The sequence below is a fragment of the Bidens hawaiensis genome, unplaced genomic scaffold (assembly GCF_021521415.1).
Source record: "Bidens hawaiensis isolate Kalapana, Puna unplaced genomic scaffold, B.hawaiensis_p1.1 tig00026850_1, whole genome shotgun sequence".
Taxonomy (NCBI): Eukaryota; Viridiplantae; Streptophyta; class Magnoliopsida; order Asterales; family Asteraceae; genus Bidens; species Bidens hawaiensis.
In genome coordinates, this window is record NW_027494323.1 from 146,436 (window position 1) to 162,629 (window position 16,194).

A 16,194-nucleotide genomic window follows, 5' to 3' on the forward strand; every position below is an offset into this window, starting at 1 on the left:
ATGTCGTGTACATTTAACATTATCTATCATACTGTCCCAAACTCTAAATTATGTTCTTTACCTATTTATTTATGTGTTTTAAAAAACTTGCTTTAAAATTTGAATTAACATATAAATTAAATTAAATATTCTAAAATGCTACACGATGCAACTAAAGGATAATTTATACGTCATTGTTTATGGGATATGGTGTTGTGATAAGATGTCTCCTTGCATCTTAGAAGTCAATGTTTTAAATCCTGAAAGGATAGGAGTAGATTAGTTTGTCGTTAAAAAAATGTTTTATACGCAATTGAATTTGGATTGACACGCGGATTTTTTTTATCTATGTATAATTTTGCTTGTTGTCCCCCACGCACATCCTCTTTTTCCATTTACGAACGATAAAGTAGATGCTAATACACTTTCTCTCTTTTTTCTTCATGGTTGCGTGGAAGGAGAGGTAGAGAGAGAGGATTAGAGATTTAAGTAGAAAAGTTTTGTTACATGAGACACCTATCATCCATTTATAGAGTTTTATAATAAATATTCTTAATTTTAATAGATTCTTTGCGTTTTTTTTGAAGTATATGTAATAATACAAAAATCAACGAACCATATGCAAGCATCTATGCACATCTGTGAGTTCTAATTAAGCATACATGTCATTCTAAGTGAGATGTATGGTGGACATCAACATAATTGAGAATTTAGAATGAAAAAATTAATTAAATTTAAATATGTTTTTTTGAATAAATTTTTTTCTTCTAGTTTTTTGAAGAACGGTTTTTACTAATTGATAAATGTTAACATAACATTGATTCGTATAACTAATGATAAATACGAAACGAAAGTGGAAATGTGTCATATTTTATACACTCAGATTCATGGTCATCTCAGAAAATTGTTTAAACTACTTGGGCAGAAGAAGTCAAAGAAAAAATGCAGACCTTAGGTAAAATAGTTTTTTTTTTTGGTTTAAAAAGTTAAGTTTTTAAATGTGTTGATTAGGCTATTATTTAGGTTTGGTAATATATTTTTTTAATGAAAATGAACTTAAATGAGTTAAGTAATTAAGTTTAAATATTAATAATAATATTTGTTTCAAATAATTATAAAAGTTATGGGCTTACCTGGGTGATTGGCCGGGAGACGTCGACCTCCCAGCCCCCTCAGAGCCGCCACCCGGAAAAGATTTTTTTGTTTTTGTTTTGTTTTTTAGATTAGTTAACACCAAAAAAAATATGGAAACATTTAAGTAGTTAAAAGTAGTTTGATATATATTTCACTTAGAAACATGTATGCATAAATTTGCTTGGCATAATTTAACCTATTCTTTTACCTTTAAAAATCACTTCAATTAGCATAAACTAAAATTTTATTCATTAAGTCAAAAGTGACACATTATAATCCATTAATACAAGAACTGTAGCCATCGATGACACCCATATTACTTTTTCCCCTATACTTCTTTTCCTTTAAATGCTCTCTCATTTCCTCTTTTCTTTGCATGTGATCCTATTTAATTACCTTTAACCTCATATCTATTTCCATGCTCTAATCCCATTTGTACACATTTTAAGTTCCATTTTTCTTTTTATGTGTAAACATGCCAATTCTTGAGTTTAAGCCCACTATTTCAAGTGTAACAAGTAGTCCAGCTTCTACTAGACCTCATATTAACACAAAAATGGAGAACTCCACAGTTCATGCCGAGCCACCGGGGTCGACTAATAACATCAATCCTACCTTGGAATCCAGAGTTTCAAATCAAAACCAATCGATGCCGTGCCTTTTCTACGCAAATCTTTACGTCCTATTACACTCAAGGTACTTTTTGTTTAATAGTGATTCACATTTATTATAGACGAGTAATATTAGCAAAATCGTTGATAGAAGTCATGATTTTTTGTTATTTTGGTTATACTAGTGTATATTTGGACGGGGGGCGTCTATACACACACCGTCTAACATATTATATCACACTGTTTCATACGGCCATCTAAATAGAGGTCAAACGGCCAATATGAACAAAAATTTCAAAGCTTGACCATCTATATATGATGAAAATGGCCGTCTAGATATTTGTTAAATGACCGTTCTGACTAACTATTTTTTAAAAGCTTGATCCCTTGTGGTTAGAGTACGGTCGTCTGGATATTGTGCTAATGACTGTTCTGACAAATAATTTTGAAAGTCAATATGAATAAAAATCTCAAAGTTTGACCATCTATATATGTTGAGAATGGTTGTCCAGATATTTGTTAAATAGCCGTTCTGACTAATAATTTATAAAGTCTGACCCTTGTGGTTAGAGTACGGTCGTCGGATATTGTGCAAACGACCGTTCTGACAAATAATTTTGAAAGTTTGATTTTTTTTTTGTTTAAAACGGAATTTTGAGTGTTTTGTGGAAGAACGTTTGATTGATTGTGTTAATCAAATGGTTGTGGTCTAGTTGTAGCATGACCATCATTAAAAATTTCAACAATATGTTATAAAAAGATATAACATTCACATTGCATATATTATGGTTAATTAATAACTTTCTGGTATTAACTAAACCTTCAGTTTGAAGATCTGGCATACTCTATTAACTTGAAATCCGGAGAAGACCAATGTTTCACATCATCCGAATCAAAGAGAACGCGAACGGTTCTCAGTGGAGTAAGCGGCGTTGTCCGGCCAGGGGAATTGCTAGCTATGCTTGGTCCATCAGGCAGTGGGAAAACCACCTTATTAACAGCCCTTGGTGGTAGGCTACAAGGAAAGATTTCAGGAAGCATAACATACAACGGCCAGCCGTTCTCAAGCTCCGTGAAAAGAAAAATCGGGTTCGTGACACAAGATGATGTGTTATACCCGCACTTAACGGTTTTAGAAACCTTAACATATGCTGCAATGTTGAGGCTGCCCAAGAATTTGACACATGAAGAGAAAGTAGAGCAGGCTGAGCTTATTATAACCGAACTCGGGTTAGCTAGGTGTCGAAATAGCATAGTGGGTGGTCCGCTTATTCGTGGCGTTTCAGGTGATTAATTGTTGTAAGATTTATGGTTACATCATAGGTGATAATAGTTCATACATTATTACTAATGTTACTAATGGTCTAATATAGGTGGGGAGAGAAAGCGGGTTAGTATTGGACAGGAACTACTGGTGAACCCGAGCCTCTTGCTTTTGGATGAGCCTACTTCGGGGCTGGACTCCACCACCTCCCTACGGTTAATGGCTACATTGAAAGGGTTGGCTCGAGGAGGGAGGAGTGTGGTCACAACGATCCATCAACCGTCAAGTAGATTGTATTGGATGTTTGATAAGGTTGTGGTGTTGTCCGATGGATGCCCGATTTATAGTGGTCACGCGGGCGAGGTTATAGAGTATCTTGCTTTGATCGGGTTTGTGCCCGGTTTTAATTTGATGAACCCTGCTGATTTTCTGCTTGATCTTGCTAGTGGTATGTAAATGTTTTGTTCTCCTAATCTTGTTGTTTAATTAGAAGATTAATTAGTATAAATGGAACTGCTAAAGGAAATGTAAAATTATGACATGCACTAAATGATAGGTGTGCACGGTTCGGTTCGGTTCGGTTCGGTTCGGTTTGGTTAGGTTAATAACTAATATCAAACTTCGTTTAAAATTTTGCTTAAAAATACATGAAATGAAGATATAAATATATGAAATTGAGATATTAGTACATGAAATGGAGATATAAATACATGAAAACGATAGTATTAAACTATTAATACATATAAACATGAAATAGGAAAAAAAAGGCTTGAAAATATGGAAAAAAAAATGAAGAGTTCGGTGTTGTTCAGTTAATTACGGTTAATTTGGTTTTTGGTTATTTCGGTCCAATTTCGTCAGTTTTCGGTTCAGTATCGATTAAGGATTTGGTTATTGCTCAGGTGCCTCTCTCTTATAAATTTAACTTTAGTAATTAAATATCTCCAAAGCTAGCTGCTGCTTTTTTGATTTTTCAAACTTTTCCATGAGATATATTTCCTAATTTTATATGTTTGGTTTGTCTCTCTCATTTTAGATAGTAATCTTTATGATACCTTTTTTTTTAAATATGCTCTACAATATAGAACATGATACTTTTTTTTTCTAATATATGCTTGTTTTAACATTTATGAAAAACGGTGAAAAAAACACGGTGCATAATATTATTATATCACATACAGGAGTGGCTCTTGGTACAAACCCAGATGATCATCAACAATATAAACAAGGTACACCGGGCTGCCAGGAAGACCGCGACTCGGTTAAATTGTTTCTCATATCATCTTACAAGAAAACCCTTCATCCTCTTATTAAAGTTGACATCCATAAAAATGACAATGATACAACTCGTGCTATTAGAGGACCACAGTCTTCTAGATGTAAGTTCAAATTAATAAATGTCATCTTTTTGTAGTCATTTAATTAAGTGTCACATGATTTATGTCATATAAAAGTGAAATAAAAAGATATATAGTTATGAACTTATGATCTTAATTAAATTGTCAAGAAAATATTTTTGTTCCTAGTTAAATATATATAAGTGGTGTGTGATCACAGGTTGTGACAACAGATGGACCACAAGCTGGTGGACACAATTTAAAGTGTTGTTCAAAAGAGGTCTTAGAGAAAGGCGGCATGAATCGTACTCTGGTTTACGACTTTTCCAAGTGATGTCTGTCTCAATCTTATCGGGTGGGTCTTTTATGGTGGCACTCTGATACATCACACTTGCAAGATCAGGTACCACAATTGTCTTTCGTTGTTTTTGTCATTATGATCGTCTATGAAAATATATACATGTTCTCACAGTAAAGTACACAATTGATATACATATATGGCTAGGCCAATTAGTGTGACATGCCTAATTAATCCATAACCACAATAGAGAGTGTTAATTTGTTGTTGATGTTATTGTAGGGTTATTTTGCAATTGCATGAGTGGTGAGTTTGTAAGTGGTTTAGAGATGTGCTAATTGTACTTTTAGATCATTTCTGAAAGTGTTTGTATTACTAGACCATTCACTACAAGCTCATATGAACTTATCCAACAACTGACGAAACTAAGGCATGTAAGTTCGCTTGATGGTGCAAGTTCGCACCCACGTCAAGCGAACTAACCCAATGATAATCATTTGTTTAAATTTTTTTATTTCACACATATAACTTACCTTTTATATTAATTGTAATACTTAATTTAAAGAATGTCTAAATACATATATACTTTTTGTTTACAAATATTGTCTAAATTACCATATAAAATTTATTGAAAACCGTGTTATATTCAAAATAAATTATCTTTTTAATATTAATGATACCGAAAAACAAATTTTGAATACAACTCTTTTTGTATACTCTATATCAGGATATAGACACAAGTTTAAACAAAACTGTGTGACAAATTTTTTATTAAGATTAGAAATTATAAGAGAAAAATAAAAATATTAGAAATGGGAAATGAAATTAACTACTCTTCGAGTCTTCGGTGAGTTTGCTTGCATCGGGAGCGAAGTTGGTACTCCGATGCCTAATACAACAAACTTGACCAAGTTTTGTGCGTTGTTGCATATGTTCGTTTGTCCATGTAACGAACTACCTAGATTTACAAACACTTCCATAAGTCATCTAGTACTTAGCTCCTCTAAACCACCTACAAATCCATAAATATATGGTTGTTTAGTTCACAAACATTATGCATCCTAGTTGCTATGCATAGATTAGCATGTTTACGTTCGTCTTAAATTGCTTATGATCGTTGAATACATGATTTACAGGTGGGACTTCTTTTCTTCTTCTCAATATTTTGGGGGTTCTACCCTCTATCCAACGCAATATTCACATTCCCTCAAGAGCGTCCAATGCTAATAAGAGAGCGCTCATCGGCTATGTACCGCCTTTCCTCTTATTACTTTGCTAGAATGTCAGGGGACTTGCCAATGGAACTAGTTCTCCCAACCATCTATGTAACAGTTACATATTGGATGGGTGGGCTCAAGCCGTCACTCATCACATTCGTGCTAACAATTCTAATAATTCTTTTTAACGTGCTCGTTTCACAAGGACTTGGACTAGCTCTAGGAGCCATACTAATGGACCTAAAACAAGCAACCACCTTATCATCGGTGATCATGCTAGTGTTTTTACTCGCAGGAGGTTACTATATTCAACAAATTCCGCCATTCATTTGTTGGTTGAAGTACATCTCTTTTAGCCATTATTGCTATAAGCTTCTAGTGGAAGTACAATATAGTGAAAACGAGGTTTATGACTGCGGTAATGGTAATCGATGTAGAGTTTTGGATTTTCCGGGGATCGAGTATTTGGGTCTTGGACATTTGTGGTGGGATGTGGCTACTTTGGGTGTAATGTTGGTAGGGTACAGGATTCTGGCTTATGTAGCATTGAGGATGAGCAAATCTCATTAACTGTCTAGCTAGATTTGAGTTCTTGTCTCATGTGTTGAATAATCCCAAAAGTTATTAAGTATAAAGAATTAATTATGTATAAGATGGACTTGATGCAACATTAGAAATAGTTGAGTTTAACTTGTAAATGTATCTTTATGCAGTTCTAACTATATTTGTATAGTTTTTGTACTCGGCTCATTATACTTATTATAGTTATTGTTCTTGCTTGTGATTGACTGATTGGCATATAGTTTCCCTAAGGAATACATTGTAACTCCATATTAAACAAGAATATAAGCATTAGAAATCAATAAAGAATAATTCATTCTAAGAGTGGAGAGGAACGTGGGAGTGCGATGTTGATTTAATTCTAAATGTTTTTTGGGCTTTATAATAACACTTGGTTTATTATTTAAGCACTTGGGTTGTGTTTAAGTGTTACGTTAATTGGGCTTAATTGATGGCCGATGTTTTCCTAGTGGAGCCCAATCTCTCTCTTGATCGATCAGGTAACACCAAGTTTTATTATCTGATAGTGATTACACGATTTAAATAATGATTCATGTTTCAATTTCTTTATTTATAGTTTCATACAAGTTCCAGGTTTGTTATTTGATTGATTTCTTGGGTTTTAGACAACAACTATACAACACTATTAAACTAAAACTTATGTAGTAGTATAGTTATATATGCATTTAGTTAAGTGACATCATTGTAAATAATTATCAAACTCGTGACCCGATTTTTGACAGTTGAACTGGCAATGGCTAAGAGTTTAAGACTGTTTGTGAGTTAATACCGCCGACAATTCAACCGCCAAAATTAAAGTTCTTATTGATGTATATAATGGTGGATTTGGAAACTAATTCCGGCACCAAGATTAATCATATTTCCTAAGATTATTCCACATTATTGTTCACTGCAAGTATTTGGTGATCTTAGATTTCGTTTCATTCGATTATCCTTAAACCATGATTCTGCCGCCAACGCTATTAAACCGAGGACAAAAATTGTGTACAAAATAATATGAATTATTTGCACAATCTGACCACAAGAAAGACAAGAAGAATAATATTAAGTTCCTAAAGCCTCAACTTGTGAAGCTAAAAGGTTCCTTTGTGAACCATGGGTGGCTTAATTGGTTGAAGAATCCTATTCTACCATCAACTCTTCTTGAGAATTTGCATATGAATAAACATCAATCTTGCTCATCCACCTCATGGAATGGTAGAGGTACCATCTTCACCGCTCTAAACTTGCCTGCATTATTCAGATGCTCATTCTCCAACCTGAAGGAAAGTTCGAAAGGCCACACATGTAAGTTATTTGTGAAGCATAACGTCGAATTTTGATGTCAAATTCTATACTAAACATTCAAAGTCCATGTGGATTTGTCTTTATTTTTAGATAAAACAAAATAGCGCGCATTAGCTATTGTTGCATTTACCTTATGAAGTTATGAGTAATTAGTTTATTTTCGAAGTAAAAAATTCTCTTTTTAACTTTTATTTAAATGCGGTTTTTGTTTACCTGTAGAAATTCCAGTGGCCTCTTCTAATGACTTCAAGGGCTGCTAAAAATAGCCCTGTCAATCTTGAATCAATGCCCCCAAATTTGTAGTGTAACACAGTTTGTAACCAAGCTAGTCTCAAAACAACATTCAGCCCCTGTAAAATGTTGCAAACGAAAGATTTAACAAACTTTCGACAAGTATTTCACAACTATTCATTGTGGTTTAACTTGCTATAATTCACAGTTTCTATCAAGCATAAGTGTATTTATATACCATGGAGAAAAAGTAAATGAACTTCCGACGAAGAATCAATTCGTTTCTTAACCAAGAGTTCTTGGAGTTCATTTGTAACAAACCCCAATCCTTAACAAAGTCCCAATACAGTTGATACACAGTTGTGATACTTGACATTATCACTACCACACATAGCCATCCCACACTCTTTTCTTTTTCATATGCCACTTTTGCCCCTGCTGCTAGCATTGCCGATACGTATTTTCCCAAATTAGTCAGATGTCCCGTGTCGCCTTCATCTAGCCACCTTCGAGCACACTACACAGTAATATAAAATTGATTATAATTTGGTTTGCTTTTTATCAAATATATAAGTATAGGACAAAATATATATTGTTTCTAAACCTGCATAGCTCTCCAGTAATAAGGCAAAAACGAAACAGCGTAGGCGAGATCTCTGTAATTTTTCGTGCGAACACAATATCCGTAGTCTTGTGTTTTGTAACTACCAGTTAGGTAGTAGCATCCTACATATTCAAGGTTCCTAAGCATAGGCACCTGTTTCACATGGAAGTTCATGTTAATTAAACAATATTTTATGACTTATATAATATTTTCTAAATAATACTCCCTCCATCCCTCTTTAAGTGTCATAGTTTGAAAAACACAAAGTTCAAGGTAGATTGAATGATTACTTTTTTTGCTTACCAAATGACAATAATGCCCTTGAAAAGTGGGTCCATCAATATTGTTTATTAATGTTAGTTGTGTGTGTTTAAGGGTAAACTTGGAAATCGACTAATAAATTTTGAAATTGACATTTGTAATGGGACAAATAAAAAAGGAAATGCGGACACTTATAATGGTACGGATGGAGTATTAATAATACAAAGAGAGTATTGGACCTGACTACAAAGTTGATCAGCCATGAAGAAATCCAGCATCACAACCTTGTAAAGAGGTGATAAAACGATGTTTCTTAGTACGCTTAACAAACGATAGCGGCTTGACTTGTAAACTATGTTGATAGGGCACACAAGCAATAGGAAAAAACCCTGTAAAATAGAAAGCAATACACATGTTTTATAATCTTTTGACAATACTTTAAAATCATTAAAAATGGTATATATATAAGTAATCACATTACCAATAACAGTAGGCCAGGGATCAACTCAACTTGAGAATAAGAATACCCTTTTTCCAGTAGCGAAAGATGAACAAACAAGACTCCGACTACAACGGTTATTGACGTGGTACAAATCAAGAAGACATCTCTATACTTGAGTTCTCGTGTTGGATATAGCTCAAAGATAAAACTATAGTTTATACGGGTTTTTCTCCACATGAAAATGTTGCATCCATAGAGGAAAAAGTGCAAAAACAATAAGCTGAACATGCTGAAATATCATGAATGTATTGTGAGTATGTATAGATGTTTTTTATATTAATGTGTAACAAGATAATGCATACCTAAGAAGAGGGTACACAGTTTCCATGTAGATGGTGTTACTTTGTGGTCCATATGTTCCGGTGCTATGAGCCATGACAGCATATCCGGCTAAGAGCGCAATGCAACATCCCGTAAATAGCCCTACGAAAACCATGAACAAATATCAGATTTAAAATTCTGAACTAGTTGGAACTTGGAAGCCATGATTGAATCAATATAACTCAAATTACACAACGAATTAAAGCGAACGCGAAAATTGGATAACAGTATAAACCAATTTATCATTTTAACTCGTTTTCTTGAACTCACTGGTATTTGATAAACATAAATTAACCTATGATTACTATATAAACTTTTTATTAGAAATAATCTAATTAAGTTACAAGATAAATGTATATTAATTAAGTTAGCACAATATTAAAAATGAAAAACTTTAAGGAAGAATATTATTAAGATATTCTCTTTTCGTGTTCATATATTGAAAAGGAGATATAGAGAATTGTTGTCCAATGTCACAAATCATGGAAATAATATTCCAACACGATGTTATGTCTCATGCCTATAGGACAAACAAATGTTTTCGATTTTTTACGAGAAACACTAACATATGGTGCTGATAAAGATCACACTTCAAAGTGGTATATGTACTAGAAATCCATGCTGTGTTGGTTTTCCACATATTTTAGTGGCAGTCAAAAAAGCTAAGTAATATATTTGTTGCACTTTATCTTTGTAAAGGCAAAGATAGGTCAATCAATTGTGAATAGATTTGTATTATTATTTATATATACTTATTTAATATATGATGATAAAAAGGTCTATTTGCTCTAGCAAGTCATCACTAAGCTTTAACTAGTAAAGCAGTGGCAAAGTGACCCACTTGAGCATCTTTTAAAAGGTGTACTACAGTCAAACTAAATTTAACGCAGTCAAATAACTTTATTACTTTTTAACACATTCATACACTTAAAAATGTATATAAGCTTAAAGTTGCATCAAAAGTGTATCATGGCTATTACTTTTAATAATAAAATTAACATAAAGTAAGTGAAATTCCACACATTCTAAAACTTGTATATAATATTTGCACATAATTGTTAGCTTGAACTATTTTTAGTTATTTATTAATGAAGACTTGTTGTAGTGTACAACATTGTATTTAAATTATTATATACTAGTTTGAGGCTCGTGTATTATACGAGTAGTTTTTAAAAATACAATATTAAATAAATAATCAGTATATAAGAAAGAATAAATCTGTTAAACACAATTAATACAGTCGTTATACAATAGTCTTTAAAAAAAATTTAAGGTAAAAGATAATTATAAATATCAAAGGTTTGAAAAAAAATAAGAAGTAAATATTAAATTAACAAATTTGAAGCATAAATTTTAAGAATATGATAACTATTATTTTACTCTTATAAATTTGTTAAACAAGGTAAAGTTTGATGTAGGAGTGACAAGTGGCAAAACTTGTAGCCTTATTAGAGAGTATAGATTTAAAAAGTAATAATAATCTTGTAATTACTCTTACATAGAGAACCAGAATTGTGCCAAATAAATAATGTTAAAAATAACTTAATTTGCATGGATTTAAAAAAAATTGACCATACAAACTTAAGTATGATTATTGCTAGACAATAGTTCTGTTGGTAGTACATCGTTTCAGTCACAGTGCTATCAGGGTATATACCGCATAAATGCTCAATAATAATGGAAAGATGATTTGGAAAAAAAAAATGGGGGTTATTGTTTTATATATTATCTTCAAATTCTTGATCTCTTTTTATTTTTGGTTGCCAATTATTTTCTTAGTCTACTTCTCCATCATATTGATCATTTCAAAAGAGAAAAGGAAACAAAAGAAAGTAAAGATACACACCTATGAAAAATGTGACAACGTGAGACTCTTTGCGCTGAGTCGGTTTTAAGTATTTCATCGCCTTTCTTCGATCATCTTTTGTAAATTGTTTCAGAAAAATCTCCTCAACTTCATCTGCCAACTTGATAACCTGCCATACAAGTACATTGATTGAGATGTGTAATAGTGTAATGAATATAGGAAATAATAAATTATATAAGTTGAATGAATCTTTAATTTTTTAGTGTATGTTTATTGGCTTCATGAAAAAGATCGAATATGGGAATTAAGCCACTTCATATGGTCCGAATTTTTCCAGCAAATGGGAAATTTCATACTCGATTACGCGCAATCATCATTATATTCTTTGACATATTATTGTGGCTATGCCATCAAGCACTACTCAAATTAATTACTAAAGCTACAAAAAAAAATTAAGTCTACCTTGTCTGAACTGTTAAAGTAAGAGCTCTCGACAACTTTAAGGTAAATGGGAAGAACTTGTTTGTTTGTAACCTGTAAAGAACAAGACAACATAAGGTGGCATATCTATCTTAGTTAAAAATATAAAGTTTTAAGGAAAAAAGGAAACAAAAAATAAATAAGATTTTGTCAATCCACTTGAGATATCAAATGTACACCATGTACTTCGTTTTTTTTAAAGGCATGTGTCATAGTGATGACGGTGTCTTCCCCCAAAGGGAAATAAACTTACGATACCTCATTACCCAAGTTCGAATCTCCCTTACAGTATGTTGCCCATATTCAGAGAGCGCACATAAGCCGAGAATCGAACTAGAACCATAAGAAAAACCTCTTGACCACCCCACTAAAGTGGTGTTGGTCGTACACCATGTACTTACTTTGTCAAATTTCTTTAAAATCTTCGCAAAGGCGAGCATGTTCAAATTCCTGAAAATAATCAATCGTAAAAAGTTCTTACATGAGTTTCATTACAAAATACTAAATCATTACGAAAAAACCATGGTTCATATTTTTAAAATTTTGTACTTTCTATATAAAGATGTGTATATTATGTACATAGAAACAATAAACTAATTAAGCTGTTCACATGTTTTTTTAATTGCTATATGTATGTAATATAATCTGCACATGTGTAGGTAAATATAATTTATAGTTTATATGTAGGTAATATAAGTAATTTATTTAATAAACACATATTTTTAATTATTTTCTTAAATATTGAAAATTCTTAAAATTAGAAATATTAAAAATTTATTTTGTTCGGTATGTTCTCACAAATAAACTGTTTAATTTATGCCTTGAACCTAGATTCTTAGTGTCATGAATATTGTGATTGCTTTAAATAAATAAAAGTTCTCTTGGTGATAATGTGGATTGAAGTATATATATGGTATAAACTTAAGAATATAATGTAACAAATGCCATCCAATTAGCTTTAGGTTCCAAAGTTAGAGAAACTAGTTAAATAAAGAATAATGTACCTAAACCAAAATAATACCTGTAAGTTTTGAGATATCCTAATCCTTTATAGAGCTCAATGAGAGCTCCCCGAATCATATTTTCAGCATGATGGAGCTTTGTTTTATTAATGTGAAGCTTTTTATCCTGACCATTTTGTTTTTTGGATGACTGGTTAATCAAATCTTCCCAAAGTAGATAGGAGAACGTTCGTGTCGGGTTGGTTAGCGGAATGCGAATTTTCAATTTTTTTTCGTGGCAGTTACTAATACAACGAGAAAGACTCCGTTCACCCTCATTTTTTGATCTTTCTTTCTCAAGTTTTTCTGATCCCGATAAACATTGCATACCATATGCTTCCCCATCCCCTGCTAAATTTTCCTCTTCCAGAAAATCGTTGTCAGTCATGCCCCTACTAGATTCCTCATCTGCGGCCAGATAAAAAAAGAAACACCATTATATAGATAGAAAAAGGGTCATGCTATAGCTGCACCTCCCTCATTTTAGTTTCACACCATTAAATGGCCGTCCACAAAAGGACTAAAATTTATTGGTTAGAACGATTGTTTGATGAGCAATATAAGGATGACATTCTGATCATAGAAGCTCAAACTTTGAAAATTATTGGTTAGAACTGGTTTTTGGTTAAAATCCGGACGACCATTCTGACCATAGATAGTTAAACTTTGATAATTCTTTGTCAAAAGAGTTGTCCGACTTATACAGAGGTCATTTGAAATGATGTAGCATTAAATGTGACAGTATGTATGGCTAGCCCAAAAAAAAGTAACAAGTGAAAAATGAATTGGCAAAATAGAAAGTAGACATTTTTTCTATATTTTTTATATGTTTTGTCCCAAATCTACTTAATAAACCAAAGTGACCATTCTAAAATATTACTTTCTTACCACATGAAATAGTTCCAGATATGGAGTCTTCATCCTTGGAGTCATGATAGGATGAATTAGCTTTATTTTTGTGCTGGTCTTTGAGAGCAGTTTTGAGCTCCACAAGAATGTGTAATTGCTTCTCAAGACATTCTCCTCTATCTAGGAACTCTTTTTCTTTCTTTCTGTAGAACTCATTCACTTTGTTAAGTTGTAGATCCAAGAGTGCAAAAAATGCACTTGCGGCTTCGGTATGATCAAATTGCTCTAACAATTCAGTTTTGTATACAACTCCCTTACTAGCAGTCTCAAGTTTACTGTGAACCTGATATAAGATAAACCAAACAACATTAGTTAAGCCATACGTGGTAATGATCATAAAATCCGTTAGTTAACTGAAAGTTGACTGTCAATGGGTTATGGGTTGGTGGACAAGTGGCAGAGCCAAAGTCTCTTAATCACCTAGAGGTCTTGGGTTCTAGTCCTCGAAAGTAAAGGAAATTTGTCGTTTGAAATAAAAACAAAAAGAGAGTGGGAAAGAGCTAGAATGAGTACATGAATGAATTCTCTATCTCTACATTGATTCCCAAATAAGGAAAGTTTATGCATAGAGGAGAAGAGTGTGTCAGTTAAAGAACTTTTTTTTGTTGGTTTTGATGAAGAGGAAGTTGAGTCACAATGAATCTTATTGATGTCTTTCTTGAGCTGCCAATAATCAACAAAGGCTTCTTTCCATTCGGGAACTAGTTGACCCTCAAACTGCTTAGTGAATTTCACCATAACGTGACTATACGAGTTAACGGCCTCACAATAGGTGAGAGCGTTTTCGTTTATGCACTTGTGAGTTGAGAGTGTCTAATAGAAGCCCATGATCACATTATTTATGGACTCATGAAATTAGTGTAATGAAAAAGGTTAACTTTAAATGAAGTGGCTAGTACTGATTCTCTTGCAGCACATTCTAAAATATCCTGTGTTCTATTTTTCATTTATCCTATGCTACCCTCCACTTGGAGTTGTATAGGACCTAAGTTTATGGTTGATGTTCATCAAAAAAAAAATCAAAATATTTGCAAACTTTCAAATATGATGTGCCAATGCCCGGATGCCCTTACGAAAAGTTCGAATTTCAAGGGGGAACGTATCGAGTACATATGTAATGTCACACTCTTTTATGCCCCTTCCGTTGTTTTTCCTAGCAAATGGACATATCCTCTACTAATCATAATCCCAAATTTACACCATTTGTTCACTATCACTACTAGAAAAGAGCCAATTTTCCTACGTAAAATTCTGATATATTTCCTATGATCACTACAAATTTCCAACAAGATTCCCATATATATATATAAACAAAAAATAATAATACAAAAAACTAGTTTTGCCGACAAATCTACTACAACTTAACGCCAGAAGAATATGACATGGAAAACACTATTTCCTACACATTTTTAACATAAAGTTGTGTAAGAAACATATATGAGTTCTCTAATAGTGTATGGGACTCGAACACTCAACTTTAAAGAAGCATAACAATTTACATATATACATTAATTGATACCACTAATTAATAACAAGCCTTTATTTGTGTTTTTAACTGCAGTTAGTTACTTGTTAAAAGCTATTTTTTCAATAATATTTGTTTGATTTTATTTTGTTTTTATACCCTTTATATATAACTATTCTTAAAAAAACTGTAGAAAATGTTAAAGGTTAAAGACGGATTCAAGAGTAAAATGGCATGAGACATATATGAAGATGTTAGCTAATAATTGCATTGTAGCGAGTATGGCTTAGTAGTAAAAGTATGATTCATGTTATTCACCCCTAATAGTTAAGTGTCACCCTTTACCTTTCAATCTTTTAAAACTCTTTCGTATCAAACGAATTGTTTTCTTAAAATAGTTCAACAGAAACGATGATTGCTGATCGATTGAACAATTGAAAAGAGAGAGTAATTAAAAGAAAACGAAAAAAAATAGATTTCTAAAGGAAAAAAAACGTTCTGTTTTGCAACAAAAGATGAGATCTTGTCTAATAATCATAACAAGAATAACAACGATGATGATTGGCATATTCTTACGTATGATATGCACTAAGTCACCAGCATATATATAGATATAGATAGTGTAAGAGAAAAAGAGATTTGTGACAGAAAGTTAATAAATAAAAAACAGCATATTTTGCAAACCAAGTAAAAGTTTGGCACTTTTTTTTACCAAGCACGATGTTTTGTTCTGATCTTTAACTTTTATGAAAGTTTCATGTTATTTACAAACCATAGATTATATAAAAAGAAAAAGTTGATGACCTCAATCTAGCATTGCCAAAGAAACGGAATTTGTAGCCATGATATATGTCTCTTTGCACTTTCATTATAACAAATTAAAGGAATATCAGTGATTAAGTTT

General features: G+C 32.4%; 1 protein-coding gene and 1 pseudogene across 2 annotated transcripts; one reads left to right on the plus strand and one right to left on the minus strand.

The window, feature by feature from the left end:
* The first annotated feature begins 1,532 nt into the window (after window positions 1–1,532).
* Window positions 1,533–6,521, plus strand: LOC143574112 (ABC transporter G family member 21-like; annotated as a pseudogene). The gene is made up of 6 exons (XR_013142532.1): window positions 1,533–1,809; window positions 2,551–3,010; window positions 3,098–3,436; window positions 4,170–4,367; window positions 4,546–4,728; window positions 5,760–6,521. The product of XR_013142532.1 is annotated as an ABC transporter G family member 21-like (transcript).
* Window positions 6,522–7,381: 860 nt separating this feature from the next.
* LOC143574113 (phosphate transporter PHO1 homolog 1-like) lies at window positions 7,382–15,074 on the minus strand. The gene is made up of 13 exons (XM_077058823.1): window positions 14,339–15,074; window positions 13,805–14,108; window positions 12,937–13,324; window positions 12,317–12,365; window positions 11,898–11,969; window positions 11,475–11,604; window positions 9,610–9,730; window positions 9,287–9,536; window positions 9,045–9,194; window positions 8,545–8,697; window positions 8,179–8,457; window positions 7,923–8,059; window positions 7,382–7,681 (listed from the first exon to the last, which is right to left on the minus strand). Exons 1-13 carry the CDS (start codon window positions 14,561–14,563, stop codon window positions 7,591–7,593), a joined length of 2,349 nt encoding a protein of 782 aa, XP_076914938.1. The 5' UTR covers window positions 14,564–15,074; the 3' UTR covers window positions 7,382–7,590.
* Window positions 15,075–16,194: the final 1,120 nt, after the last annotated feature.

Bases quoted from the DNA above. Each gene is read 5' to 3' on its own strand.
- LOC143574113 (XM_077058823.1), bottom strand. From the start codon at position 14,563: ATGGTGAAATTCACTAAGCAGTTTGAGGGTCAACTAGTTCCCGAATGG. The intron at 8,458-8,544 runs GTTTAGAAACAA...ATTACTGTGTAG, and splicing joins ATTACTGGAGAGCTATGCAG to TGTGCTCGAAGGTGGCTAGA. The intron at 7,682-7,922 runs GTAAACAAAAAC...ACTTTCCTTCAG, and splicing joins GGCCACTGGAATTTCTACAG to GTTGGAGAATGAGCATCTGA.